Source organism: Pinus tabuliformis, chromosome 1_2, assembly GCF_031772625.1.
Source record: "Pinus tabuliformis cultivar Carrire ecotype Pingquan chromosome 1_2, CPIR1, whole genome shotgun sequence".
NCBI lineage: Eukaryota > Viridiplantae > Streptophyta > Pinopsida > Pinales > Pinaceae > Pinus > Pinus tabuliformis.
The window spans coordinates 935,552,294-935,578,996 of NC_142298.1; the positions used below are offsets into that span (position 1 = coordinate 935,552,294).

The 26,703-nt window shown below is 37.8% G+C and overlaps 1 protein-coding gene across 3 annotated transcripts in view; it reads right to left on the minus strand.

The window, feature by feature from the left end:
• LOC149209014 (uncharacterized) overlaps positions 1-26,703 on the minus strand; it is a 439,985-nt gene that overhangs the window by 332,813 nt on the left and 80,469 nt on the right. For all 3 annotated transcript variants that reach the window (XM_089396251.1, XM_089396252.1, XM_089396250.1), the window contains one exon: positions 24,605-24,676. In XM_089396251.1, the coding sequence (XP_089252377.1) occupies positions 24,605-24,676 (72 nt within the window). The remainder of the gene's footprint in view (positions 1-24,604; positions 24,677-26,703) is intronic.

Genomic DNA, 26,703 nt, shown 5'->3' on the forward strand with positions numbered 1-26,703 from the left:
GAATAAAAAAATAAAGATAAGAAGTAAACACGAGGCCATATTAATAAAGGTTAAGGATTATATATATATTTGAAGAAATTTAGGAGTTTAAAAAAAGGGGGGATTGAAAAATATAGTCAAAAATAGACTTAAAAAAAAAGGCCATTTTAAAATCTTAAAGCTCATCCGAAAAAAGAAAAATGGAAACTAGTGAGGGAAGATTTCCTAAAACCTTTAGTAAATGTGTTGATACACTATTTAAAATCAAAGGATCACTCGCAGGAAGAGATATCATAATCTCTATCAGTCCTACTGAAAGAAGTAATTATGTTAGTCCTAAATGTGCTAACCAATTACTGATTCCTAAATCAAATATAGTTGAAACGATTTTTGTTGACACAGGTGACAAACAATACGACATAAGCAATCTACACCTAAGTATTGGAGATTATACTTTTACCTCGTAATTCGCCATGAAAACCTTGTTTTTTGACGATAGTGACATTGTTTTGGGTTCACCCTGGATGGAAACTCTAGGGTCCTTTATTCCAAATAAAAAAAAAACAAGTTTTTGACGTTTTTCCACAAAAAGGAAAAAATAACGCTACAAGATGTTACTTTGAAGTCAGATTCAGTGATGCCAGAAGACATACAAGAAATCTCAAAAGTAATTCTTCAAGAAAGTAAAAAAGCGATACAAAATATGCAAAAGGAAGTTGACAAAATCACCGCTGACAAGAATGAGGAAGTTTCTCGACTTAGAGACCATAGTGAAAAATTACTAATGCAAATTAAGAAGCTTAAGAAGGATAAGAAGTTGTTGGAAAACAAGGGGCAACAACTTGTTGAAAAGAAAGCGTCGAAATCTTCAAATGTAGAAATTCAAGTTGAAGAAAAAACGAACATCAATCCAGTGAATATGACAACTCAAGAAGAAGACAAGTTAGTTGAAGAAAAGACACACTTAGATGTTGCAGTTCAGATGATAAACATCCCAAGTGAAGGTTTTGTAACCAACTCAACAACATCGTCACCTGAAGTAAATCAAAAAATTTCCACACACTTAATAAGGGAAAGTCAAACCAAAAAAGTTCCCTATCAACATCCGAATCATGAGAGTAAACAACTCAACCATGCTACGTATCGAGACCATTCAAAACAGAAACAACAAACTAATGTTCCAAAGAATATTGATGTGACCTTAATCCAGTCCTATGATGATGATTCGTTACAAAATTCCAGTGATCAAAATACTCCTAGAAGATTAATCTAGGATGGTCTCATCCCTTCTCAGTGCGACAGTTTTGTTTGTCACTTAGAAAATCATATCAACTGGTATCAACGAAGATGACAATGCCGAGACGAGAAGATATTCGAAACCGAAAAAGAGATGAAGCCTTTTGCATCAACAAACTTTGAGGACAAAGATTTTTTGACGGGGAAGGCAATGTTATGAATAAATATGTATATATAAATAATGAGGATAATTTTACTCACGATTAGTTAATTAGTAATTAATATTGAAGAGGCACCTGCCTAGTATATAAGCAAGCCTCTCACTCTCATTTGTATCATCATTTTATATTCATACATTTAAATAAATTATTGTATCTCAACGGAGATCTACATATTCCAAGTCTTTTGGAGTATTTAACTTGAAGAACGAACTTTGTTCGCTTCACCCTTCTAAGCACATCACTGGAAACTGTGATTATCTATCTGAATTACTTGAAAAGAAGTTCTCTCAAAAGGTCAAGCTTGGAGATAATGGAAAATATGAAGTCAAGGGCATTAGTATGTCATCTTTCCAATTGGAATCCAGAGGTAATGTATACTTTAACAATATTTTATATGTTTTCGATTTAAAGAATCATTTGTTGCCCATATCATCTCTGGAAGAAAAATGCATCCTTTGAATCTGCTAAAGTCATTGGGGTACGAAATGGAGGATTATATCGTCTCCTTGATCATTCATTTCAAGCTCTATTTCACAACACTATAGAACTTAATGAGATTTGGCATAGAAGGTACGCTCATATGCACTACAAAGCTTTGGGAAGATTGAAAGATTTTGTTAAAGGTGTACCTGAACTTAAGATAGATCATGATGGAGTATGCAAAGGATGTGCCCTTGGGAAAAATGTTAAAGGAAGATGCACTAGCAATGATAGTAGATCCAATGGAATATTGGATCTTATACACTCTAATGTCTATGGGCCCATGCCTGACAAAACTTTAGGTGGATGCTTATACTATGTATCTTTTATTGATGATTATTCTCGCAAAACCTGGATCTATCTTCTCAAGACCAAGGATCAAGTGTTTGAAAAGTTTCGTGAATTCAAAGCACAAGTTGAAAATGCTACAGGAAGAAGAATCAAGACTCTAAGGTCTGACAATGGTGGGGAGTATGTATCAAATGAATTGATTGATTTTTGCAGGGATGCTAGAATTAAGAGGGAGTTGATAGTTCCCTACTACCCCGAACAAAATGGAACTGCAAAGAGAAAGAATAGAACTATAATGGAAGTTGTCAAAGCAATGCTTCATGATCAAGAGTTGTCGATGTTTCTTTGGGGTGAAGCTGCAAGAACTGTTGTCTACATTCAAAACAGATGCCCACATTGAGTCTTGGATTATAAGACTCCCGAAGAAGTCTTTACAGGTGAGAGACCGAATGTTGAACATTTAAGAATCTTTGGTTGTCCAGTTTTTGTTCATGTACCCAAAGAGAAAAGGACAAAGTTGGAACCATCTAGGAAGAAGGGTACCTTTGTTGGATACAGTGAGAATTCAAAGGTCTTTAGGATTTGTATTCCAGGGCAACGATCTATTGAAACTTGCAAGGATGTTATATTTGATGAGGATGTTGCATTTTGGAAATCCTTTGGATTTTGATGAAGAAGTTCAAACTACTCCAAAGAATGTGGAACCAAAGCCCTAGGAACCTGTATCCATGAATGAAGCTCCACCTGAAGAAGATATTGATCATGAACCTGTTGAAACTTGAATCTACAGAAGTTCTTGTTGTCGAGACATGAAAGAGACCTACCTGGTTAGAAAAAACATTGAAGGAAGCTGAAGGTCGCGTTGCTGCTCATGGGACTTTCAAGGAAAGCAAGAAGCCTTTGGTTATACTGCCTTGATGTGCAAGATCATTGAGTCTGATCCATCCTCCTATGAAGAAGTTGTTGAAGAGCAAGTATGGAAAGAAGTAATGACTAAAGAATATCAATCCATATTGAAAAACAATGTTTGGGAGATTGTGCCAAGACCCGAGGATAAATCCATTGTGTCTTCAAAATGGATCTACAAGATAAAACATGTTGTTAATGGATGTGATGAAAAATAAAAGGCTAGATTTGTGGCTCATGGATTCTACCAAAAAGAGGGAGAGGATTATGAAGACACCTTTGCTCTCGTTGCCAGGTATGCCTCTATTAGAACTATTATTGCTCTTGCATCTATTGCAAGTTGGAGGTTGCATCAAATGGATGTCAAAACAGCATTTCTAAATGGGGTCATTGAAGAAGAAGTTTGCATTTAACAACCGCAAGGTTTTGAGGTCCACAATAGAGAGACATACTTGCAAATTGAAGAAGGCCTTGTATGGCTTGAAGCAGGCCCCTCATGCATGGTACTCTTGTATTGATGGTTATCTGTTGAGTCTGGGCTTCAAGAAGAGCAATACTAATTCAAATCTATATTTCAAAGTTGTCAATGGTGAACCCCTGATATTGTTATTATATGTAGACGATTTGTTTCTAACAAGAGCCAAAGTATTGATTGTTCAGTGCAAGAGGGAGTTGGTTTCTGAATTTGAGATGAAAGATCTTGGCCTCATGCATTACTATTTGGGATTGGAAATTTGTCTTTGTGGGTCATGGCAAGTACATTATTTTGATTCTTCAGAGATTTGGCATGATGGACTGCAAGTTGATGGACACTCCTATAGTGACGAACTTAAAGAAGATCTGGAACAGCGACTCAGAGTTTTTGATCCTATTATGTATCGAAGATTGATTGCCTCATTGAACTATCTTGTGAATACCAGGCCTGATATTTGTTATGCAATTAATACATTGAGTCAATTCTTGGTGGAGCCTCGTCATGTACACTGGGTTGCAGCAAAACACATATTGAGGTACTTGTGAGGTACCATTGAGTATGGTCTGATGTATGCTTCTAATGGTGAATGGCAACTGTATGCTTTCAACGATGCTAATTGGACCAGTAGCTCTAATGATAGAAAGAGCACCTCCGGATATTGTTTTAGCCTAGGCTCTGTTATGGTTTCATGGCCTAGCAGGATACAAACCTCTATTGCATTGAGTACAATTGAAGCTTAATACATTGTTGCTAATGTTGCTTGCTGCGAGGCTATATGGTTTTGAAAATTGTTCTCTGACTTGTTTGATCAAATGTTAGAGCCAACTATTATCTATTGTGATAATCAAAGTTGTGTAAAGTTGTCTGGGAGTATGGTGTTCCAGGATAGATCAAAGCATATCAAAATCAAGTATCACTACATCCGGAATATTGTTCAAAGAGGAGCTGTGAAGCTCGAATATGTTCCTACTGATGAGGAAGTTGTTGATGTATTAACGAAACTGTTGTCCTGGATGAACTTTGGTTATTTCAGAGAACAACTTGGAGTTGTTAAGAGTCCCTCTCTAAGTGAGAGGGAGCACTAATTACATAGCATCCCGGTTAGACCATCTCCCGTAGGTTGTGTATCGTGAGACATTGTGGTCTGGTAGATGGATTCCTCCCGTAGGTTGTGTGCCAAGAGACATTGTTGTTCGGGAGATGTATTGATGATTCCTCTCGTAGAATGTGTGTTGTGAGAACGTTGTTGTACGAGAGACGTATTGATGATTCCTCCTGTAGGTTGTGTCGTGAGACAATGTTGTCCGAGAGATGTATTGATGATCCCTCCTTATTATAGGTCATTTTGTCACACTTAAACAAATGGCCTAAAAACTGGATCAATCACCATCCTTTAACACTTTGCTTTCATCCCCTGCAAAGCCCAGAACATCCTCTCTCCAAAAAGTCCAAGAATTTTGGGTTAAGCAACTCAAAACCCTAATTTTTAGACCCATCGCACTATCCCTCTAAGCAACTTGCACTGTTGCAGGTTGTAGAACTGATCAACTGCACTAACCAGTGCATGTTGCCTTTGCTGCAGGTGCAATGGCCTCTAGAATTCAGTAAAAATTAAAAATAATTTTGAATCTTCTCTTTCTAGAAGCTCCCAAGGTGATTTTAACTATTTACTATTGATTGAGATCTTGAACTCCTACTCTTCAGGTATTATCTCTTATCCCTAGAGCTTATCCTCCCTCATATGTGGATCTAAGTCCTAGATTGGTAAATCCCAAACCACCCTATTTACCCTATAAATTCACTGCCTCCCATGGAGTCTAGGTTGGCTTTTGGAGACTCTTAGTTATGCCCTCATGTTGTTGCTTTGTGCCTAAGGATCCATTATCCATCCATGCACTTGAGTTGTGATTGAAGGCTTGCTTTGTGACAAGGGAAGGACATGATAGTTGGGAGACATCTACAAGGTCAAGATTTCTAAAGGGTTGTAATCTCTCCTACATTCATTAATACAAAAAGTGCTTTGTTTTCCTATACTTATGTCTCATTAATGCATATGTATTACAATGCCTTCTTGACTCATTATTTAGAGATATTAGTACATGTTATTTGTATGTTGTAGTCTTCCTTATTGTTTTAGTTGTTTTGCAGGTTCTATTTATAGCATTTGGAGTTGGAGTTGAAGTTTACAAGCAAGGATAAGAGGAGAACTTGAGTTGACTCCAGGTGGGTCTTTCCTCCATGTTTGAATTTCTCTATGGAAAGTGTTGACCACTACGTGTCAACTCCCCATAGCAAGTACACCCCCTTTTCTTCGCAAAAGGGATAGCGCTTGATTGACATGTCCGTGCCATTCAACGGTCATCGTCGACTTGATCATACTATGTTGTAAACCCAGTCTACATGTGTGAATTGTAAATAATCTTAGCAGATATGAGTCATGTATGTAAATTGCCTAGGTGGACCTAATTTTCTAGTGATAATCTACGTTCCAAAAGGTTTTTTGTCTCACCGATCCATGATCGGCAGAGTTTTCCTTCAGCCTAACCCCAAAGCCGAAATGAATTTTGTCATTAGAATCTTAGAGGAATCCTAGTGTGTTAATCTGCTAGATTATAGTTGTGTCGCAGAACTGGGTGGTTTATGAGGGTCTATGTCAAATGGGTTTTCCCCCTTGAGATGTAAAGTTGTAAAAGTCATGATGTAAAGTGTCTTGAGGTTAGAAAATGTTTTAATCCCCTCATAAGTCCTAAGTCCTAGGTCCTAGGTGATTTTTCCAAAGGCTAAGTTCGAGGATCCATTAAAAAAAATAATAATAAATAAATTAAAAAAAAATAAATGTATAAATAAATAAATAAAAATAGTAATAAAATTTAAAAATTTAAAAAATAATTAAAAATAAATAATAAAATAATAATATTTTTGAGTAAATAAATGCAGAATTTCAATTTTTAATGCATTAAAAAATTCAACGGATGAGATTAAGAGATATCTTGATCCTCATCGACGGTCGAGATCATTTTGACGTGGATCACTCGAACTAGCTGTTGGGAATTTTTCCTTTAAATAGGGTGCTAGGGGTCATTTGAGATCATTCGATCTGTGAGTCTTGTGCTGAAGAAAGCTCTCTTGTAAACTTTTTCCTGGTGCTAATAAAGAAAGACTTTGGGGTTGAAATCTTGCTGGTGTTACTCTCCTGAAATGCTGTGAGCTGTTTTATTTTCTGCATATTTTCATTTTTCAGCCATTAGTAATAGCTTGATCTGGAGTATTGTTGAACACAGGTATCTTGTTCACTTACTAGGGTTTGAATGGTAGTGGCATTTCTGAAATAATGGCAGGTATCTCCATTGCATCTGGAATCTAGTACTATTTTTTCCCTCTTTATTGATGGTTGAAGTGAGCTGTGCAGGAAACCCTTATTGAGAAGATCAGTGGGCGTTTGGGGAAGTTCTCGGCTAAACCAGCCAACTCCCGCAAGCATTCTCTTGCAGAGCCCAGCCAGTTTCGATCCTGGGTTTATCATTTAAGTTTGTTTTTCTGAATTGCATGAGAGATTTCTGAAGTTTTTCATAGTAAATCTGGAATTTTGATAATATCACTGTTGATTATTGATAAATCTGGCTGTTTAAGAGACGAAAAATTGTAAATGCTGTAAATTTGTAGCTGGTTTCTAGGGTTTTATTTTCAATCCTTGCATATATTTTCTGGGTTTTCGTTTTCCCATTGCAGGTTGCAAGCACAGGCTTTGAGAATTTTTCAGGGTTTCATCAGGTAATCTCAAGCAGTCTGTCATCCGGGGTTTCATTTTTGCAGGGATATTCTCCAAAAAGATTTTCAAATTCTCTGGAGAAATTCGAGGTTCTGTTCAAGCCATCTGTCTGCTGTTCCTGGGGCTTCATCTTAGCTCCAACCTGTACAAGCTTGCTCCTCAAACGCACTCATTCTTCCATCAACGGATCTGCAAACCCTTCCACACTCTTACCTGCTACGCTGCTCATGCGCTCATTCACCTCTCCGTCTGCCTAACTCCATATCGCAGCTCCCTACACAGCCTTTTCCCTATTCTTCTGCCTCCCCTCGTCTTAGCTTCTTTCTGCCTGCGTCTAATCCCCAGCCCGCAGTACCCTCTTCCACGCATTTTTTTTATCGACGTCCCCTCACCATCCAGCAAACCCACCTCAACCTCACCGCATTTCCTTCTACGCCTCTCCTACAGCAGTCACGTTCAAATCTGCAATACCGCTGTCTCTTCCTTCTACCATCGATCATCTGCAAAAAATACACATCTGCATTCCTCATACTGCTGCCCACGTTTATCTACTCTTTCCCGCAGTCCCTCCACATTGCAACCACTGCATCCATCATCGAGCTGCGATCTCCTCCGTTTGCCTTGATCAATTTCTTTAGCTGCCGCTGGCAAGCCTGCAGAACGAATACCAATTTGAATTTTTTTAAAGGGTTGTATTTGTGAAATATAGTTTAACTTTTTTGTTTTCTTAGTTAGCCCTTCGATTTTTTTTTAGTTTTAACATGTTAATTTTTCCATATGTGTTTCATTTAGTTTTATATCCATACGTTAGGTTTATTAGCTTTTATTTAGTGTTGTTTTATTTTAAAAGTTTGGTTCATTTTAGTCTTACGTTATGATTTCAATAAAAAAATTAAAAATAAAAAGCTCTTATAGATTAGAATATTTAGATAATTAGATTTAGTTTTTGTTATAATTTAATTAAATTTTATTTTATTTTATTAAAAAAAAAAATTTAAAAGAATTCCTTTTTTTTTTAGGATTTTAATTATTTTCTGACTTTAGATTTAATAAATGTTTACTTTAGTCTTAGAGTTAGGTTTAAGATTTAAGTTATTTTCTTTAGTTTAGTTTAGTTTAGAATAAATTTGAGTTTCATTTTCTTTTTAGAGGTTAGTTTTGTTTTACTTTATAAAAATAATAATAAAAATAAAAAAATAAAAAATAAAAAGTAAAAAAAGCATAAAAGGTAATTTTTTAGACTTTTTATTTTGTCCTATAGTTTGGAATTTTCTTTAGATTAAAGTTTCATCATTAGTTAGCTTAATCTTGTTTTATTTGAAAAATATAAAAAAAAATTGGGAAATTTTTTGCCAATTTCAGTCTTGGCTCAGGAATTTGGTATATTTTATGTTTTCTGCTGAGGCTAAAATTTTGATGTAGGAAAAATATTTATGTGGTTAAACATGCTTAAATGTTCATTTGAAGATTAACTACATGAATGTGATCTCTGGTTAGCACTTTACGTGGTTGTTTAAAGCACTTTATCTTTCGAAATTTTAACTGCTGGAGTATCATTAAGCCATTAAGCATTTATTGATTATATCGCATTTGGTAAAAAGTTAAGCTTTGTTTGATGGTAAATGATTGTTGATGAGCTCATATCTCTGCAGCATTTGATAAATAATCGTTTCATCATTCATTTCATAAGGGACTGGTCTATTAACTTAATAAAAATCAATTAAGTGCTTGTTTCCCCTTGTGTCTCCCAACCCAACTGTTTCACAGTTGGTCATTCATTTTCCCATAGGGTCACCCCCCTTAGCCATGGGAGACAGGCTTAAACGGAGAGATCAGGGATCAGAGTGACAGCCCCCGGTCTGAGCGTTGTCGTGACAATCTGTGCGACAACAGAAAGCACAAGTCTTTTTATATCTGTTGTTTCTAGATCAAGCCACTAGATCTAGGGAGTTTTCTTTTGTCCACAGAGGGGACTTATCCATCAAACAACTTGGTGACTCTAGTGGGGATCAAACCCAAAATATCTAGTTTCGCAAACCATACTGGGGAACGCATGTTCCTTTAGTGGTTTCCTTTGTTTAATCTTTGTAGACCTTTGAAAGTGACTCAATTTGACTTGTTCAAACAGTAACTAGTCTTATGAAAGCGTATTTCAGAGCTAGGTAGGGTTTGTGTTTCGCTTTTTGAGCTAAATCAACCCCAACACACTTTCTCGTTGAGAGAGACCGACCCAACTCATTTCTCTCTCCGTAAGTACGAACATAAGTGAACTCCCTAGATCTAGTGGCTTGATCTAGAAACAACAAAAACAAAAGACTTATGCTTTCCTTAGAGAAATTAAAACATGGAGGAAAGACCCACCTGGAGTCCAATGCAAATTCTCCTCTTATCCTTGCTTGTAAACTTCAACTCCAACTCCAAATGCTATAGATAAAACCTGCAAAACAACTAAAACAATCAAGAAGACTACAACATACAAATAGCAACATCTCTAAACAATGAGTCAAGAAGGCATTGTAATACATATGCATCAATGAGACATAAGTATAAGAAAACAAAGCACTTTTGGTATTAATGAATGTAGGAGATATTACAACCCTTTAGAGATCTTTGACCTTGTAGATGTCTCCCAACTATCATGTCCTTCCCTTGTCACAAAGCAAGCCTTCAATCACAACTCAAGGGCATGGATGGATAATGGATCCTTAGGCACAAAGTAGCAACATGAGGACATAACCCAGACTCCATGGGAGGCAGTAAATTTTAGGGTAAATAGTGTGGTTTTGGATTTACCAATCTAGGACTTAGATCCACATATGAGGCAGGATAAGCTCTAGAGATAAGAGATAAGACCTCAAGGATAGGAGTTCGAGATTTTAATCAATAGTAAATGATTAAAAACACCTTGGAAGCTTCTGGAAAGAGAAGATTCGAAATTATTTTTAATTTTTTCTGAATTCTAGAGGCCATCGCACTTGTAGCAAAGGCAACATGGGTTGGTCAATGCAATTGCTCAGTTGTACAACTTGCAATAGTGCAAGTTGCTCAAAGGGTAAGTGCGATGAGTCTAAAAATTAGGGTTTTGAGTTGTTTAACGGCTTTAACCCATAATTCTTGGATTTTTGGAGAGAAAATGTTCTAAGCTTTGCAAGGGATGAAAGCAAAGTGTTAAAGGATGATGATTGATCCGGTTTTCAGGCCATTTGATTGGATGTGACAAAATAACCTATAACAAAGTAAAGTACAAAGTCAGAAGTGGTGGTTGAGGACTGAAGTGCTTTACCATGGGACAAGTCAGGATCAAGAATAGATTGGTTGAGAATCGAGATCATCATCTGTTACAATATATTATCATCATGATATCATTGTTGAGGTAAACATACCCATACTCAGCATATAAACTAAATTACATGTACAATAATCTAAGTCATGTCCATTGATGATAGATGGTGGACCCATGCTTGGAAGATTTTCTGAATGATCATAGCCATCATACTTTATGATCTTGTATGAATCCTGAAATTGCAGCCTGGATGGATGAAACTAGATCTGGGGTCTTCTACCTCATCACTCGATAGTACGAGTCTAACCATGTGAATAAATGTGTTGGAGTCGAACATGGTAGACACCATCTGATTACCAGCCAATGATGTAAGTCGTTAACAGACGTGAGAGGAACCACCGATAATGATAATGGCTCTCAAGGTACTACAATACAATCTATGTGATGTGAATGAATGAGATGAAGTCGAACATCACATAGAATCTTCCAGTCGAAGGACAATGATGAGAATTTGTCGCCAAAAGCAAGGAAACTTGTTATTGAGGTATGCAAGCTCCAAGGCACTGAAGGGAGTTTCTAAGTCAACTTCCTAGATAATGTGCTGATGTCGACAGGAAGCAACCTGTCGCAGGAGGGCCTTGATGTATCCCCCATCAACGACACGAAACAAGTATCAAGATTTGAGACAAAATGTAATAATGCAGAGCTAGTTCAGGAGCGGCAAACATGAAGTAAGGCTTAAGGGTATTGTAGCAGATGTCAACTGAGGGTGGACTTTCTCTTGAACATATCAGCGACACTGATATGGAGTTGGCAGCATTGACTCAAAGACCCATCATGAAGGCTTTCATTAAGGTGTAATCAACAGAGAGGCAAGCAAATTCCCCAACCCAAAACAGTCATGAAGATGAAGTGAAAGAGTGTCATGTTCAAGAGCGACTCGCTGCCATTAATAGGTATGATGCCTTGTTTTCCCAATTTCCCAACCATTTATGGCCAGTACCTCTTTATTTTGACAAGCTTGAGGAGGATAACATATGCTTAATCTATAAGTTCATCCTTCGAATGAATCATTCTGAGTATTTTAACAAACCCTGAGAAGGTGTGGTTCTGTCTCATCATGCTTGACAAGTCCAACATTGTTTAACAGTTTTAAGAGTCTAGCGAAGGCGTAACTCGACTTATTTTTCATGTTTAGAGAGGCGAAAAAGAGGCAGAAAAAAATCCTCCAAGATATTCCTTTTCGTAAATCTGTCTCTTGGGTTCGAAAAGGCGTAAAACAATACCCAGGGGGACCTTTTAGCCATGTTCGACTAAGGTATTCATTTTTCGTAAATAGTCTATCCAGACTGGAAAAGATTTAAACTTATATTGGGCAGACGTCTTTTCATTTACTTTAACGAGTTCAAAAAGACAAAGTGCTCGGCAATCTCTTCATGTTTTGGGAATTTGAAAAGGGCTTAAAGAGGACTCCTCCTAGAGGAACGAGTGGTATAAAGGGTAGGAACTAGTCCCAGTGATAATGGCACTGCTCAAAACACGTAGAGGTCAAGAGGCAGACTAATAATACCACTTATCGCATCGGTTCATTAGGCAAGGGTAAAAAACCAAGTGAAAGTGTATGATTGGCCAAGCTAATGGTGACGACAAAATGAAAAGAAAGCATAAACAACCAATTACATAACAAAAATCCATACCTTCAGGGTTGGAAGGCCCACCTTCAAACATACAATCATAATAGATGGGTGAGGGCACACAATGGTTGGTTCAGGTGGTGGAGAATGGTGGCACATCGAGCTACCTGGTGGCTGAAAAGGAGTTGTTGGCTACCGGTTGAAGACAAACCTAGGAGAAAAGTTCTCCTATAGGGGTCACCCACTAGTGGTGGGTAACAAACTACATGACATAACTCAAAACCACACAATCTCTTTATGAGATAGATCAACCAATATTATGAGTAATTCCAACATTAAACGCACCATAATAACTTTTGTTTGATAACAAAAACACAAGTTTCCACAAAAAACAAGCCACTAATTGTCCACCTTGACATACTAGTTTAGTTAATCCTACATTCTCCACCTTGACATACTAATTGTTCAAATGTGGTTGTCATTGATGTCAACCCAAACAGCACTAGAAGATGCCCCGCCTTTGATGACAAATATGATAGGGAAATTTGAGGTTTTTATGATCAAGGTCACCTCTATTGAATTCTCCTCATCATGCCGATTTCGATGATATATAGCATGTCACAAGGGTCCTAATGATTTGAGAGATATGCTTGTTCAAAGATGAAGCCCCACCTTGTGGTCAAAAGCCCCAAAAGGGTGATGATGTGGGAACATTATATAGGCTAGTCTATGGCACACTTCATTAAGAAAAGGAGGATAATTCTATTAAGGAGAAATTTTAATTAATAAAGTCACAAACTCATAATGGTTAAAATCTTGGAAGAGAAATAAAATTTGAGTTTTTGTGGTCCAAAATGAGGGGGAAATTTTGACTCCAAATACATTTAAAATTCAAATTTCAAATAAATTTTCCCCTTCTATAGTGGAAGTTGGCCGACCTCAAAGTGGTCTCTTCAAAATGATATAAGGAGGCTTATCTCCCTCACCAAGTTGCATGATTTAAACGCACATCAAAAGGAATTATGCTCTAAAATCTTCTACGGCCAGTGTACTCTCGATCCATGTTGAAGGAGGTCAAAGTCGCAGAAGGGTTATGATTTTTCATTGACTTGGGGCTAAGGGTTCCGTTGTTTCTTTTCTTTCACCTATTTTTTAATAAATCTCTACGGCTCTTAGTAATCTCAAAGAACAGCGAAGGAAATTAATGGCATGTAAACTTGGTTCGTTTTGATTGAGGGCCATCGTAGGTATCCAAGGCTTCCATTAAAAGCTGACCCATTCGTAGATTATCCGCAGTATGTCCACCCCATTTTACTGTTTTTTCTTCTGCACAAATCTAGTCTCTGAAGTTGAACCTTCAAGCGCACTCCAAGACATATTTAAGAGATCGTATGTATTCAAGGATTGTTCAACCTCCCTTGCTCACCATTCTAAAGCATATCTGAATCATATTATGAAGCAAATTCATGCAGAACTATTCGTATGATCAACATTGGATTCACCAAAATTCTGAACTTGTTAGAGACCTGTTTCGATGAGAAATTTGTGGGAACTGACACAACCTCTTGGCATGGTGTTTGACCTTGTACCTTGATGCATATATGAGGATGTCTGGTACAACATTGCACGAAGAGGGGACGAAGCGGGGACGTTTTTTGGAAGCGGGGACGCAGAAGTGTCATTTCCCAAAAATCTAGGATGCGAAGCGTATCGGAAGTGTCTACTATATATATATATATATATACAGATATATATATATATATATATATATTTTGCATTTATATTAAAAAAACATCCAAAATACCAAATTAGTTGTAGAAGATATGGAAGCATGCATATTTGTACATAAATCAAGATAGATATGGCATCCATTGTACATTAATTATTAATTATTCGAGTATCAACCATTTAGATGCATCAACCATCTAGAATCCAGATTCTTCTCCTCTTGTCTAGCCTTTGCCTCTACCTGGATTGTCTAGGGATATTAGTCAACATTGCCCAATTGTGATCAAACTACCTAATCCAAGCCTTAAAATATGGTAGAAAAAGCTTAACATGCTTGATCAATGATTTTGACTTGATTGAAAGGTATTTTTTGCTAAGGGCATGACAAAGGAGTTCAACAATTAACACTACCAACACTAGGGTACATATAGGGCTTGGTGCTTTTAATTAAATGCTAATCACATACCCTCATACATGATATAATCTAATGAAATGCCACAATCCCATTGACCCTGAATTCCTGAAAACTGTTAAGTCTGCTGAATTTTGAATAGGATATGAAATTCTATTTTCACCATATTAAGTCGGATGAGGCTGGAACCACTCTCAAACATCCAGAGTCATTTCATGGTAATGTTAAAAATTTAAGTAAAAGGATGAAACCGAAAAATAAAAGAGAATGTCACTTTTACTTCAAGAATTTAACATTACCATGAGGAGCATCTAAGGAGCATCAAGGGAGCACCTTGGGAGTGTCCGAGAAGCACCAACCCAACTTAAGTCAAAGAAAAAATTAAAAAAATATTTAGAACCCTATGAAACCATGTGGAACTTCCTGTCTCCCTTCAGATCCGCTTGGGATCCGTGCCCAATCCACCGTGGATCAAGGGAGGATCTGTCGTCGGATCCATGGATCAGGCTAGCACAGTTCCGAATTTCCAGGAACCGTCTTCGCCGGCCCGATCCACGGTTCCGAAATTCCGAACCGTGGATACCTCACGGATTCGTACGGGACGCGTTCCTGGTTTGGATCCTTGGGGGGGCATTTTGTGCAGCATTGATCTAATAGTTGCAAAATTAAGACATCTCCACGGCACACATTATTGAGATCTGAAACACTATTTCTTGTTGGCAGAAAAGTACTTGACATCAGTTCACATGAGTCTTGGTTCTATTTGGATACATAATATTGCAAATCTGAGATACCCCTGTGGCTAAGGATCCGCTACAATTATGTAGTGTACTCTAAAACTCCTATGCCCTGGACAATGTTTTCATTTTAATTCAAGGACTAACTATTTCTTTGAAGTAAAGATCAGCTGTTATCTTCTGAAGTAAATTGTTGAAACCCTAACAGTGGCAAAACTGTATATGAAGCACCTTTGATCTAGGAGATATGCTCATCTATTTATTCGCTGAAAGAAGTTGTTGAGTGGCAGTGACAGACATCTCAGGTATACCTTCGTAGAAGCATCAAACTGAGGTATTTTCTTTTCCTCTAATCTGTGTCTTGCCAGACACTGTAAAATAAGAAGTAAATTTTGTAGATCAGAAGTACAGTGACTAACGTCTTCTCAAGGAACTACTTACAGAAGGCAATATACGGAGCAGTAAAAAGACAAGTGAAACTTTGACAAAGGCATCAATAAAGGACTTCTACAAAGAGTTGGGCTTCATTGTACAACTACAGTAGTGAACATCTTGCAGATCAGAGGTACATGTATTTTATTCAATTACATCAGCAGTTGAAGAAGTCTAGTCTCTTATATCTGAAGTGCATATCAGCAGTAAGGGTTACTTGGTCATTGTTGAAGAAGTAATTTTGTGGTAAGGGTTTCTGTGTCATATCATTCTGTAAGTCCAGTTTTCATTGTCATATCAGTTTGCAGTAGTTTTGTCTAGAAGTAAAGGTTTTATTGAATATTCTTGTAAGTGGGTCATTGTCCCTAGTACGGGAGCCCACAATAGTTGGTTTATTTTATTATCATTTTCAAGGTAGTTGGATGGTGCAAGGAAGGTGATTAATTCATCTTCAAGTTGAACCCTGAAAACACTTCAAGGGTGGTAGGGTGGTGCTAGGGCAAGTTGGAGCTTGCAGGGTGTTGGAGCTTCCTATCAGTGGCAACCTAAGTTGCATTGAAATGAATACGGGAACGGGGTTTGAAACGGATACGGCAAGGAAACGGCATATATATATATATATGACAAAATAAAACTCTCATATTACCATTCATCTTTTAGAATCTAGATTCTATATTTAAAAATACATAATCATCATCATGAATTCCACACAAACAAATCATTATCACCAATTCAACTTAAACATTGTCATCATCATTAGAGATTATTATAACATTCAACATATCATCAAGTTTTTGTTTCCAATTTCAATCATCAACATCATCACCAAAATTAATAATGCTAAATTGTTAAAATTGGCAACTAGGGCTAAGCTCCACATGGGTCATCTTATTTATGACCGCTGATATTTTTCTTGGATTCCTCTCTCCGAGAGGTGTAGGATTGATCTAGAGATCATCCGATTCCAACATGTACAAATGAAGTTATGAATTTATTTTGATTATGGACAAATTGTCAAGGTCAGTCAGCAAACTTATGTAGGCTCAAAACCCCAACAGTCATGTCTATTCATCCTCAACGTTTGCTATAAATACATGATGCCTTAGCCTCATTTGGACACACTCATCTTCACACTTCTCTCTCTCTCTCATTGATTGGGTGCGGATTTCTGGGCCTCTCTCTCTCTCCACGCGTCTGAAATTTCAGGAGCGAAATTTCAGGAAACTGAATTTTTGGACAGTTTGACCATGCATTGACCAGCAGCGTTGACATGTTTGACTGCATTTTTGGGTGAGATATTTCTATCTGGGCCGGCCGCATTTCTGGGCACAGAAATCAAGGTCAAACGTTGATTTTGACCAGCATTGACTGCAGCTACGGTTGGATGTTTGACCAGGTTTGACAGGATTGTTTTGCGCTGTTTTGAGGGCTGATTCATCTTGTTGTTTGGCAGCCGAAGTTGACTGAAGTTGACCAAATTGTTGAGGGTCAAATCTGCCCTGTTGACCAACATTGTCTTTTCCGGTTAGGGCTCTTTTACTGCTGTTACAAAATATCAGATTTGTAAATTGTACTATCTCTCTCTCTTGAACCATTGAAGACTATAAGAAGATTTGATCAAGGGTTTCTCCACATTGGGGTTTTTCCCTGGCTGGTGCCACATCTAGTGTCCTCTTGTCTTGGCTTGTCTTCTACTATCTATATTTATGTTCTATCTGCATATTACTATCATGTTGATCTGATTGCTAATCTGAATATTGAAATTGGGCTATTAAAGAAATTGAAGTAAAATTTCTCTAAAGCATAGAACATACCATTTTGCCTAAAATTAACATGGTATCAAAGCTGAGGTGAAGACAAAGCCCAAGCAAGAGTGAAAGAGACAGTTGGACAAGGACAAAAGAATCAATGGCTTCCTCATCCCACTTCCCGGCTAAAGACAAACTCCATGATAAATCTGAGTATCATGGATGGAAGATGTCTCTTGATTTGACCTTGGAAGAACAAGAAGTGATGGATTATGTGCAGGGTAAAATCCCTGAGCCTCCTTCAAATCCACCAGTTGTTGCGAAGACCAAGTACAATAGGGTTGAATTCAAAGCAAAGAAGATTATCATGGATTTCATTGACAAGCGTCTAGTGGCCTACATCTTCGAATTGAAGACCTCCAAGGAGATCTACGACATGTTGATCAGCATGTTCAAGGTTAGCAATGCTAATCAAATTCTATTTCTCAAGAATAAGTTGAAATTTATTAAGAAGGGCAGGGATGAAGATATTCAATCCTACTTCTTAAGGATCATTGAGATCAAGAATGATCTACTTTCGATTGGAGAAGTCATTCCTGACAGGGAACTTCTCTCGCCACCCTTGGAGGACTCCCACCTGAGTGGTATGTATTTAAAACCACTATATTCAACAATGATCGAATTCCAGGGTTTGAAGAATTGATGTTGAAATGCATTCAAGAAGAAACAAGAATGGTGGAGCAAGAAATGCCTTCTATTAGAAGCAACCCCACTGCATTCTCCGCTCATGCCAAAAGGAATATGGGACATCAAGGAAATGGTCGACCCTCCAAGAGATCAAGGAACTCCAAGTATGAAGAATACAAGGAAGCCCTCTCTAAATTGATAGAAAAGGAGACAAACTTGGAGATCATCCTTGGAGACGATGCCACCTATCACGTGAAGGGAGTAGGGAATGTTATCCTTCAATTGAATCAAGGTAACACTATTCATTTGCAAGAAGTACTATATGTAACCAATCTCAAGAAGAACTTGGTGTCCATTTCGACAATGGAAGACAAAGGATTCAAGGTGGCTTTTATCGATGTAAAGGTACGTGTTTGGAAAAGAAATTTTAAATATGCTTTTACTCTTGGGTTTAGGGTTGACACTTTGTATCAAGTTGGAGGAAGTCCATTGGGAGCCATGTCTTGCGACACATCTCTACAATCTAAACTATGGCACCGGAGGTTTGCCCGTCTTCATATAGGGCCCTACCTGATGTGAGATAGATGGTGAGAGGTATGCTCGAATTCAAAGTACAGCATGAAGGTGTATGTCCAGGATGTGTCGAAGGAAAACTTACAAGGGAACCATTCCCCTCAAGTAATAACAAGACCACAGACATATTGCAATTGATCCACTCCGACATATCTAGTATGATGCCCGTAAACTCTTTGGGAGGATATTTATATTATCTCACCTTTACGGATGATTATTCTCACAAAACCTGGACCTACTTCTTGAAGAAGAAGGATGAAGTGCTCGCCTAGTTCCGACACTTCAAAGCCTTTATCGAAAACCAATATGAGAAGAAAATCAAGATATTGAGGATTGATAATGGGACCAAGTACAAATCCAATGAATTCCAAGATTATTGCAGAGAAGCTGGCATTAAGAGGGAGACTACAACACCATACACTCCAGAGCAAAATCGTGTGGCTGAAAGGAAGAATTGCACTATTGTAGAAGTTGTTCGTGTCATGCTTCATGATCAAGGGCTTCCGCAGTTCCTATGGACTAAAGCTGCAAATACTGTTGTGTATGTTCAAAACTAATGCCCTCATCAAGCATTGGACTCCAAGTCTCCAAGACTCCCGAAGAAATGTTCGCTAGTAAGAAACCTGATGTCTCACATTTTAGAATTTTTGGAAGCCCCATATATTTTCATGTACCGAAACAGAATAGAAGCAAATTGGGTGCATCTGGGAAGAAAGGAATCTTTGTGGGCTATAGTGAAAATTCTAAGGGATATAGATTTTATGTGGCTAGTCAAAGGGAATTTGAGATAAGTGATGATGTCACCTTAGACAAAGATATGGCCCTCAGGAAGATCAACAACCTTCCTATCCCAAGAAAGGACAAAGAAGCTGACACTGGAAAACAAGGTGCAAAAGAAGATGAAACAATGCTAGATGTTGATGAACCTATGGATCCTATTGATCCTCCTCCTCAAGAGCCCTCCTCCTACAAGAGGAGACCCTCATGGCTTAAGGAGACTCTCGAAGATGCTGAGAAACATATTGCACCAAGGGGGACCTTCCATGAAAGCAAGAAGCCGAACAGGTATCAAGGATACTTGACCGTCATGAGCACTATCATTCAAAATGAACCTTCATCATTTGAAGAAGTCATGAAGCAACAAGTATGGAAGGATGCTATGAATGAAGAATACGAGTCAATTATGAAGAATGATGTCTGGGATGTGGTACCCAGACCCCAGGACAAATCAGTTGTCACCTCTAAATGGCTCTACAAAATCAAGCATGGAGCTGATGGAAGTGCAGAAAAGTTCAAGGCTCGCTTTGTTGCTCGAGGCTTCTCTCAAAAGGAAGGTGTAGATTACGATGAAATATTTGCACATGTTGCCCGATACACCACCATCCGCTCGATGATAGCCCTTGTTGCCTCGCAAGGATGGAACCTACATCAAATGGATATCAAGACCGCTTTCTTGCATGGTTCGATCAAAAAGGAAGTCTATGTGGAACAACCCGAGGGGTTTAAGGTTCATGACCGAGAATCTCATGTATGCAGGTTGAAGGAAGTCCTCTATACATTGAAGCAAGCACTCTGGGCTTGGTATGAGAGGATCAATAGCTATCTGATGAAATTGAGATTCACTAGAAGTGAAGTCGATCCGAACCTTTACTTTAAGGTTGACAATGATAAACCTTTCATTCTGGTACTTTATGTGGACAACCTCTTTCTGACAAGTGCAGACCCTCTCATTCACAAATGTAAGAGTGAGTTGGCTTCTGAATTTGAGATGAAGGACCTAGGACCGATGCACTACTTCCTAGGGTTGGAGGTCTGGCAAAAGCCGGGTGAAATTTTCCTATCTCAAGGAAAATATGTTGTGAAGATATTAGAAAGATTTGGGATGGTGCACTGCAAGCCTGTGACTACCCCGATGGAACTTAACTTTAAGAAGTTATGTGGTAGTGCTGCTGGACCTAAATAGGGAAACGCTTATGAGTATCGTCAACTCATAGGAGCATTGATGTTCTTGGTGAACTCCCGTCCGAACATATGTTTTGTAGTTAACACATTGAGCCAATATATGGTTGAACCTCCTCATATACATTGGATTGGTGCCAAGAATATTCTGAGATATCTTCGAGGCACAATCACTCATGGACTGAGATACATTGTCGAAGATGTGAGGTTGCATGGTTATTCTGATGCTGATTGGGTTAGCAGTGTGGTGGATCGCAAGAGCACTTCTAGATGTTTCTTTTCTTTGGGTTTTGCTTTGATATCCTGGATGAGCAGGAAGCAGAAATCGGTTGCCTTGAGCACCGCTGAGGCCGAACACATAGCTGCTAGTATGGCCTCCTGTGAAGCTGTCTGGTTGAGGAAGCTCTTCAGTGAGCTGTTTGGACATGTGCTGGATACCACCGTGATCCTCTGCGACAACCAGAGTGGGATCTGATTATCAGAGAATCCCATGTTTCATGATCGCTCCAAGCATATAGATATCAGGTACCACTTTATCCAGGATATGGTACAACGAGGAGCAATAAGGCTCCATCACATTGGAACTAATGAGCAGGTCGTCGATATTCTGACAAAACCCCTAGGGAAATTCAAGTTTTTGGCCTTCCGAGAATGACTGGGAGTCATGGAGAGACCCTCTTATGAGGGTCATGTATGATATGGACATTGAGCTCTGGGAGCTCCGGGGGGCTTGGGTTACTTCTTGGAGCAATGAGCAACCATAGGGTGAGTGGTTCAGCCTTCCCCTAGTGGTTTGTTGTGTACTGGGTGAGTGGTTCAACCTTCCTGTGTGATACCCCTTGGCGACATGTAGGCAGGATGAGTGGCTCATCCTTCTCCTACTGAAACATCCTACCCATGCAGTCTGGGACTCATGGGAAGTACCTCTCATCTAGCCAATGAGTAGGGAAATGAGGATAGGGACCATAGTACTACTGATGGACGCATCGTGTACTACCATAATCCCTATGCTGGGACCAATGGAACTAACTTTGGGTCAATAAGAATGATATGAGACACTCTCTTTTGATTGGAACTGACTTTGGGTCAGTAAGAGTGGTATGAGACACTCTCTTTTATTTGGGACTGACTTCAGGGCAGTAGAGAATGGTCTGATATATTCTCGATCACTTCTTCTTCTTCATAGTTCAGCAGAGCAGTGCATTGATGGCAGAGATAGTACAGATTGGCAGATGGATTAGCAGACGGAGTTCTCCCTAGTTGAGAGGGAGTGTTAAAATTGGAAACTAGGGCTAAACTCCACATGGGTCATCTTATTTATGACAGTTGATATTTTTCTTGGATTCCTCTCTCCGAGAGGTGTAGGATTGATCTAGATATCATTTGATTCCAACATGTACAAATGAAGTTATGAATTTATTTTGATTATGGATAAATTGTCAAGGTCAGCCAGCAAACTTATGTAGGCTCAGAAGCCCAACAATCACGTCTATTCATCCTCAATGTTTACTATAAATACATGATGCCTTAGCCTCATTTGGACACACTCATCTTCACACTTCTCTCTCTCTCCTCATTGATTGGGTGCAGATTTTTGGGCTTCTCTCTCTCTCCACACGTCTAAAATTTCAGGAGGACGAAATTTCAGGAGAGCAAAATTTTAGGAGGCCGAAATTTCAGGAGACCGAATTTTTGGATAGTTTGACCATGCGTTGACCAGCAACGTTGACATGTTTGACTGCGTTTTTGGGTGAGATATTTCTGTTTGGGCAAGCCGCATTTCTGGGCACAGAAATCAAGGTCAAACATTGACTTTGACCAATGTTGACTGCAGCTAGGGTTGACCGCAAGGTTGGCTGTTTGACCAAGTTTGACTAGACTGTTTTGGGTTGTTTTGAGGGCTGATTCATCTTGCTATTTGGAGGCCAAAGTTGACTGAAGTTGACCAAATTGTTGAGGGTCAAATCTGCCCTGTTGACCAGCGTTGTCTTTTCTGGTTAGGGCTCTTTTACTGTTGTTACAAAATATCATATTTGTAAATTGTACTATCTCTCTTTGTTGAACCATTGAAGACTACAAGAAGATTTGATCAAGGGTTTCCCCACATTGGGGTTTGTCCCTAGCTGGTGTCACATCTTATGTCCTCTTGTCTTGGCTTGTCTTCTACTGTTTATATTTATGTTCTATCTGCATATTACTATCATGTTGATGTGATCGCTAATATGAATATTGATACTGGGCTATTAAAGAAATTGAAGTAAAATTTCTCTAAAGCATAGAACATACCATTTTGCCTAAAATTAACATAAATGCACACTACATAGTACAAATTACAAAATTGAACTATGACTTGCAGTTTACTATCATATGACATATTATGGTATTCGATGTCCATTGTTCAAAAGTTTAAAACATCATCATAAATTACATTTACATATCATCAAATATGTTTTCATCCACGTAATTAAGATTCACATCATCATTTGGATCCTCTCCATGTGTGGGAGCATTACTGCCATGTCCACTTGAACATGCAATTATTGGTGCCTCTTCATCAAACAAAATCATATGAGACATGGCATTCAACGTCATATCCAAATCAAGACACTCTGGAAACAAATCAAAACCCTTAAAACTGCCCGAAACGTTTCAAAATTAGGATCCTGCGTTTCCAAAAAAATGGAAATGCTTCAGAATTAGGATCCCGCGTTTCCAAAAAAATGGAAATGCTTCAGAATTAGGATCCTGCGTTTCCAAAAAATTGAAACGTTTCTGTGTCGTTTCCATGTCGTTTTCGTGCTGTATCGTACGCGTTTCCGTTTCCGAAACGCCGAACGGCGTTTCTGGCATTTGGGAGGGACGTTTCTGGTAACTTAGGTAGCAACTAATAAAACCAGGGCATTGGAGCATCCTTCCAGTTGGATGTGGAAAATTGAATGTTTTCTAGAGTACTAGGGAGTTGGGGCTTCCCCTTCAGTTGGAGCTGAAGCATATGATGTACTCATAAAATTATTAGAAAAGCGTTTGGTGGTTCTTCTCCCAGAAGGGTTTCCACCTAAAAGTTTCTGGTGCATTGTTCTTTGATGCGTCGATGTTTTATGCTTATTTTTAATGCTCTGAAAATTTAGTAATTGCTAATAGATAAGAAATATTGATTCACCCCCCTCTCAGTTTTTCCAACACTAATTTGGTTAATCCTACATATTTTCTATACCAATTGTTTGGTTACTTAACCTTATAATAAGTTACAGTGGCTCTTGGGTTATTATAAGTTATAGGCTCAATAGCATACTCTCAAATTATCTTTCAAATTTTTCATTTCATTTTCATCAACATTAAATTAATTTCCAAACTATTGAACTTGAATCCCTATCTATGAACAATAATTGTTAGTATTCCTTGCTCCTTGATCAAATAAGTAACAATATAAATATTTTGAGTAACCATATAAGTAACCTTGTTATTGCTCTACAGTAGCAATATTAGTTTTTGTATTTTGGGCTTGTAACCTTGCTATTGCTCTACAGCAGCAAAATTAGTTTTTGTATTTTGGGCTTGTAAGAATGTACAAATATGTCCATTTCAGTGCTAGTTAGAGGTTATAAATATACGGGATCAGAACTGAGGGCAGAACGACATAGATTATATTTCGAGGATATTAATGTAAAGATGATATGTGAAAATGATATGTACTATTTGGATTTGATGTAAACATTTTCAAAAATAACGCAAAATGTTCGTTTTTTCTTCTCTGAAAAAAAAAACAACCATATAAATATTTTGATTTGCTAAACATGTGTTATGAAAAATTGCTAATATTATCAAGTTAATGAGTTTTGGTTCATTGCATGTCATTTACTACCAGTAAATTTGCATCAGAACAGATATTTACCTATTGTTGAAGATGGATCTCCAATTAAATGAAATATAGTTATGTGGTCTTCAATGGAAGAGTGTTTTTCATATCAAACTTTTGATATTATTATAATGAAAATTTCATTTCAATCAAAGAAATTTACATAATCACAGTTCTATGAAAAAAGAAAATAAGTACCTGAAGAGCTAAAGGACCCAAAAAGCAAGGTTTATCGAAGAGATGTGCCAAACTGAGATGTTTTTTTGATCCCTGCATTTACTTTATAGTCAAATACTTCATACTACAAAGGGAATTAAGATATTGTAAGAACGTAATCCAAAAGATAAGCTTAGAAAAAGTTTAAGGATTCTTCTAACTTGTTGCACTTGATTGCCTAAACACAGCAGATACTCAAATTCATGTAGAGTGAAATCTTAAGAACAGACAAATTGAACTATTTAACACAAATATTGCTTCTTCAACACAAATAAAGAACCAAAAACTCCATTTAGTACTCACTTCCTTGTGCTCCACTGTATTAATCTTACAACACTAAAATTTACTAAAGAACGCATCACAAATCCAATAGTTGTCCATTCTAAAAAATTGCGTTGGAGCATTGTACTCTTACCTCATTTGAAGGAAAGGAGATTAGACATCCATCTAGTGAAATGTCAATAATAATTTTAAGTATATTTCTTTCGATAAAGAAAATAGAAGGGGCATTTGAATTTTCAAGAATAATTGTGCCTCCAACAGGCAACAAGTATTTTGTTTAATTTAATATGATTGGAACATTTCATTACATATGTCTGTACACACCGGAGATATCTACCTGATCTTATAAGAAAAGGTTCTCCATAAAACAAAAGCTACAATTTCAACCAATTGTTAGACAATTGATCAAATAGTAACAACATTGGAAAGAAAACAGATTAAAATAATATTACTTCATAAAATATAGATGATAAGTCCCTAAGTTGGACATAAAAATACACAAAGTGGGCCTTGAAACATCATGATGACAAGTGCTAAATTAGATACTGAAAATATATTAAACAATATATAGGAAATGAAAAATCAATAATAAATCCCTAATAGTTTCAACTTTAATATAGAGTTCAAACCAAGCAACTGTGAAAATTTCTAAATAGAAATCCAACAGCAGTGATTAATATTATTTCTTCTACTTATTAACTCAGAAATAAGTTATTCATAGTGTTTCTACGGCAAATATCGAAATAAATTCTATATTCACAATTAAAATACTGCGGAAAGTGAATGCAAAGAAAAATACTAGCACAAGTATAACCATGTTGACACAGTTATTTTTGGACAATTGTCCCCAGAAAAACCCAATGTGGGAAACTTGTACAGCAAATGAGGGTTTATTTATTATTCTTCAGCAAAAATCTCATGTACAAGATACAACTAGCAGAATAGAAGAGGATTCTCTGTGAGAAATTTTATAGACACTCATCGACGAGTTTTTGATCCAAGAGAGAACCAGTTGCCCCCTCTGTGTCTCACTACGTCAGCCCCTGCGTGAGAACTGTGCAGTCCCAACGTCACACTGTCTCTGCATTGTCCCTCCTCTACATCACAGCCTCTGCGTTGTCCTCCCTCTGCTCTACGTCTTCTGCTCCTGACCTCCAGACTGATGTTGATACCCTCTCTCTCCTTCTCACCTGTAACTCTCCCTCTGATTCGATTTTCTCTTGCCGAACTTCGACCAGTGAGAAAATCGATCTTACTTAGGTAACTGAGTATCTGCCTTTGGTGTGTTTTCCAAATGCCCCTCGATGTCCTTCTTATAATCTTCCAGTTGAGAACCAACGGCCCAAATTAGATTCTAATCAATGGCTCAAATCATTTGGACTCAATCTTCGTCTTCTTCTAAAAGTTACACCCACAGTTTAGATTAATACCCATTAATTATTTTTGTTTCCTAAGTTTAGACTTAGGGTCCCATTAAAAGTAATAAATTATTTTAATAAAACTGTCTTTGGGTGGAATTTCCCAAAACGATTTCTCGGTATTGTGGAATACATATATCTAAGCGTCCTTGCAAAATTTGAGACTTAGAGCACATCCGATGCTACCAGAAATCAACAACAACCACCATCAATATGTCAGGATGATGTATCATAAATAGTAGACAATCATGGAGCACGAAACACCAGAGCACTCTAATCCTAAAGGATTTCCAGATACAACACCTCTTCAACCACCTTGTTTCAATGTCCTAACTGGTCCATTTGCAAGGCAATAAGTTGGCTAGAGTTTAGCGTTTATTG